The sequence below is a fragment of the Chaetura pelagica genome, unplaced genomic scaffold (genome assembly GCF_000747805.2).
Source record: "Chaetura pelagica isolate M959 unplaced genomic scaffold, ChaPel_1.0 scaffold342, whole genome shotgun sequence".
In the NCBI taxonomy this organism is placed as follows: domain Eukaryota; kingdom Metazoa; phylum Chordata; class Aves; order Apodiformes; family Apodidae; genus Chaetura; species Chaetura pelagica.
Genome location: NW_009952364.1, coordinates 12606 through 17306, shown reverse-complemented (window position 1 = coordinate 17306; position 4701 = coordinate 12606). Strand labels below are relative to the sequence as shown.

The window sequence follows — 4701 nt, the reverse complement described above, 5'->3', positions numbered from 1 at the left end:
CACCAAGCCAGGGCCCCCCCCCCCCCGAGATGTCACTCACATCCGTTTGTCAATCATCTTGCAGAGGTTGAGGGTCTTGTCAGTGAGCTGGGCCCAGCCGCGGTTGAGGACGATCTCGAAGATGGCGCGCATGAGGCGCCCGGCCGACTGCGACACACACAGCACCCTCAGAGCCTGCTGGGACCCCCACAGCCCACACCCCCTCCTTCCTACCCACCCACATGAAATGACAGTGGTTTGGGATGGAAGGAGCCTGAAGATCATCCAGCTCCAACCCCCCCATGGGCAGGGACACCTCCCACCAGCCCAGGCTGCTCCAAGCCCCATCCAACCTGCCCTTCAACACCCCCAGGGATGGGGCAGCCACAGCTTCCCTGCCCAACCTGGGCCAGGCTCTCACCACCCTCACAACAAAGAATTTCCTCCTCATGTTCAACATAAACCTTCCCAAATCCAGTTTTCATCCATCCCCCCCATCCCTCCCTGCCCTTGTCCCAAGCCCCTCCCCAGCTTTCCTGGAGCCCCTTCAGGCACTGGAAGCTGCTCTAAGGTCTCCCTGGAGCCTTCTCTTCTCCAGGCTGTACACCCCAACTCTCCCAGCCTGTCCTATAACAAAAGGCCCTGGTAGAAAGTCCTTCCCCATCCTACTTATAAGTATTAAGACTTCAAATGTCCTTCATCCCTGACATCTACAGATGGACCAAGTCCTTGATTCAAACACTTGGGAACTCGACCTTCGATTTAGTCTTGAGTGATGAATTATTTTGATGACCAACTGGAGACTCCAATGAGGACCTCATTCCCATCCTGACAGGGGTTGGACCTTCTTAGTACTCACTTTTCAAAGCCATTCATGACCCCAGACCTAACTTCTGAGGTGCAAAGACTTGTCTGAGGCCAAGACATGCTTGGATTGGGGACGAGACAGGACCTAGTTAGGTTTCTTCACTCACCTGGGTAACATAGACCATGTCTGCCATGAGGGCAAAGCCTTCCAGCTTCAGCTGGGAGATGAAGGCCTGGAGGAGCACATTGATCTGGGGAAGGAGAAGAGAGAAGGTCTCAGGAACCTGAGAACAGCAGGATGGAAGCCACCAATAGGGAGCGCTCAGCCAGAAGCACCTGCAGCTCCTGGAACATCTTGGACACAGCCCATGTTGTCCCACCAAGGGAAGAAAACAGAAATCACCCCCTTTACAGTTCTCCACCAAGGACAATCAGTACCCTAAGCCAGGCAGAGGAGGTCCCTGGTGGCCAGGCTCACCTTGGCACTGGGCTCCTCTATGCTCTCCTTCACTGGGATGGGAACTCGTTCCAGCAGCTTCTGGAGCTCCAGCTTCTCCTCCTGCAGGAAACCAAGGTAGGTGAGATCATAGAATCATGAAATCATTGAGGTTGGAAAAGACCTCTAAGATCATTGAGTCCAACCATCACCCAACCCCACCATGCCCACTAAACCATGTCCTGAAGTGCCATGTCCACACGTTCTTTCAACCCCTCCAGGGATGGGGACTCTACCCCTGCCCTGGGCAGCCTGGGCCAGGGCCTCACAACCCTTTCCATGGAGAAACTGTTGCCAAGATCCAACCTAAACCTCCCCTGGGCAACCTGAGGCCCTTTCCTCTTGTCCCATCTTGTTCTTTGGGAGAAGAGACCAACCTCTCTGGCTCCAACCTCCTTGCAGAGCCAGCAGGTCTCCCCTCAGCCTCCTTCTCTCCAGCCTGGACACCCCCAGCTCCCTCAGCTGCTCCTCACAAGTTCTCCAGACCCTTCTCCTTGTGCTCCAGACCCTTCCCCAGCTCAGTCGCCCTTCTCTGGACACACTCCAACCTCTCAATGTCCTTTTTCTGACCCAAAACTGACCCCAGGATTCGAGGTGCCCCCTCACCAGTGCTGACCCCTGCTCCTGCTGGCCACCCTCTGGTGGCACAAGATGCTGGTGGCCTTCTTGGCCACCTGGGCACATATTCAGCTGGTTGGCCACCAGCACCCCTAGATGAGATGAGAATGATCCCTCCTGGGGGAAGTTCTGGAGGAGCTTTCTGGAGGCACCTTTCCCTGCAGGAGCTGGGGGGGGTTCCTGGCTGCCCACCTCTCTCACGGTGATATTCCGGAATTCCGAGGAGAGGGAGAAGACCCGGAACAACTCGATTTCACTCAGGGTGGGTTTCAGGAGCTGGTTGTAGGTCTGCATGGTCTCATTGGTGATGTAGTAATGACTGGCGATGCGACCCAGCTCTGTCACCTGCAAGAGGGACACCAGTGAGGCTGCAGGAAGAGACCCCCACAGGAGGTGGCACTGGCAGAAGGTGCTGAGCAGGAACCAGGTTGTAAATCACCCTGGAAAGCCTCTTCTTCCCATCCTACATGATTCCACACATCCCAACCTCCCCTTTCCCACTGGCTGCAAAGCCAGGGCAAGGCCACAGGGATGGGAAGTGGCTCAGGAGGGAGCAGGAAATGGTCACCAGAGCCAGGATGAAGATCACACCATAGAAACATGGGATGGGTTGGGTTAGAAGTGACCTGGAAGATCATGTAGATCCAACCCCCTGCATGGGTAGGGACACCTCCCACCAGCCCAGGTTGCTCCAAGCCCCATCCAACCTGCCCTTCAACACCCCCAGGGATGGGGCAGCCACAGCTTCCCTGCCCAACCTGGGCCAGGCTCTCACCACCCTCACAGCACAGAATTCCCTCCTCATCTCCAACCTCCAGCTCCCTCTCCAGTTGTCATCCATCCCCCTGCTCCCATCCCTCCCTGCCCTTGTCCCAAGTCCCTCCCCAGCTTTCCTGGAGCCCCTCCAGGCACTGGCAGGGGGTCTAAGGTCTCCCTGGAGCCTTCTCTTCTCCAGGCTGAACACCCCAACTCTCCCAGCCTGGCTCCAGAGCAGAGCTGCTCCAGCCCTCCCATCACCTCCATGGCCCTAAGCTTTGACCCCAGGTCCTGCCTCACCTGGAAGTTCCCTGTCTTCTTGTCATACTTGACCAGGTTGTTCTTGTCCAGCATGAGGGCTGCAGTGTGGACCAGGTCCAGGCGGCGCTGGTCCAGCAGGGGATCCCCCTTCAGGTCCTCGTGGGAGATCCCGTAGAGCGTGGGCGAGCGCAGCATGCGGATGTACAGGTAGGTGTAGCCCAGCCAGTTCACTGCATCCTGGGAACACCAAAGGAAGGGCTGCTGAGGACACCCCGTGGCAAGGAAAGGGGATGTGGGACACATTTGTGGCTGAATCCTGATGGATCGATACTAAACCAGAGCTTGGAAGCTCTGGAAGTCCTTCAAGATCATCGACTCCAACCATTACCCACCTCTACTGACCACTGACCCACCTCTACTCACCTTTGACCCAACTCTACTGACCATTGCCCCCCCTCTACTGACCATTCCCCACCTCTACTGACCATTACCCACCTCTACTGACCACTGACCCACCTCTACTCACCATTGATCCACCTCTACTCACCATTGACCCAACTCTACTGACCATTGACCTAACTCTACTACTGACCATTGACCCAACTCTACTACTGACCATTGACCCAACTCTACTACTGACCATTAACCCAACTCTACTGACCATTGATCCAACTCTAACAACCACTGACCCAACTCTACCAACCATTGATCCAACTCTATCAAGTCAGGTGCCAACTTGTGTCCCTCAGCACCATCTCCAGGGCTTGGAAACCCCTGCAGGGATGGGGACTCCCCTCCTGCCCTGGGCAGCCTGGGCCAGGCCCTGACAGCCCTTGCCAGGCAGGAATTGTTCCCCAGATCCAACCTCAACCTCCCCTGGCACAACTTGAGGCCGTTCCCTCTTGTCCTGTCCCTTGTTCCTGGGGAGCAGAGCCCGACCCCCCTGGCTCCAACCTCCTCTCAGGCAGTTGCAGAGCAGAAGGTCTCCCCTCAGCCTCCTTCTCTCCAGGCTGGACACCCCCAGCTCCTTCAGCTGCTCCTCACAAGTTCTCCAGACCCTTCTCCTTGTTCTCCAGACCCTTCCCCAGCTCCATTCCCCTTCTCTGGACACCCTCCAGCCCCTCCATGTCCCCTTTCTGACCCAAAACTGACCCCAGGACTCGAGGTGCTCCCTCACCAGTGCCCAGCACAGGGGGACAATCCTTGCCCTTGTCCTGCTGGCCACACTCTGGTGACACAAGCCAGAATGCTGGTGGCCTTCCTGGCCACCTGGGCACACACTGGTTCATGTTCAGTTGCTGTGACCAACACCCCCATGAACACTTCCCAGCCGGTCTCCTCAGGGAGTTGTAGAGAACACGAAGGTCTCCCTGACATGGATTATCCTTCAACTCCTGCAACTCCCACCAGCTCTGGGTGGAACAGAGGACCCAGGGATGTGGGAGAAGCCAAGCCTGGCACTTGCCTTGGCATTCTGGACGTTGCCCAGGACAGTCTCTGCATTCAGCATGTCTGGGAGCTTGGACACCATTTGACTTTCGATGGGGAGCTGCTGGTTGAGCAGGGACAGGTAATACTGAAGCTCCCCATGGGATGTGATGAGGATGCCTTCTCCTTTGGTGTCATACTGGGGCCTCCCAGCACGGCCCAGCATCTAAAAAAACATGGAGATGTGGTCAGGAGAACATCAACACTGGGTTATTTCTCCTTGCTGAAGGAAAAGAGGAACCAGATGGGTTTGGACAAGATATTGAGACTGGAATCTCTTGTCTTGATCTGCTTGT

The 4701-nt window shown here is 56.3% G+C and overlaps 1 protein-coding gene across 1 annotated transcript in view; it reads right to left on the bottom strand.

Moving 5' to 3' along the window:
- SNRNP200 (small nuclear ribonucleoprotein 200kDa (U5)) overlaps positions 1-4701 on the bottom strand; it is a gene marked incomplete at its 5' end in the record, with an annotated part of 30008 nt that overhangs the window by 12877 nt on the left and 12430 nt on the right. The window contains 6 exon segments of the mRNA XM_010007954.1: positions 41-147; positions 954-1037; positions 1265-1345; positions 2093-2245; positions 2957-3154; positions 4383-4571. Of these exon segments, the coding sequence (XP_010006256.1) occupies positions 41-147; positions 954-1037; positions 1265-1345; positions 2093-2245; positions 2957-3154; positions 4383-4571 (812 nt within the window).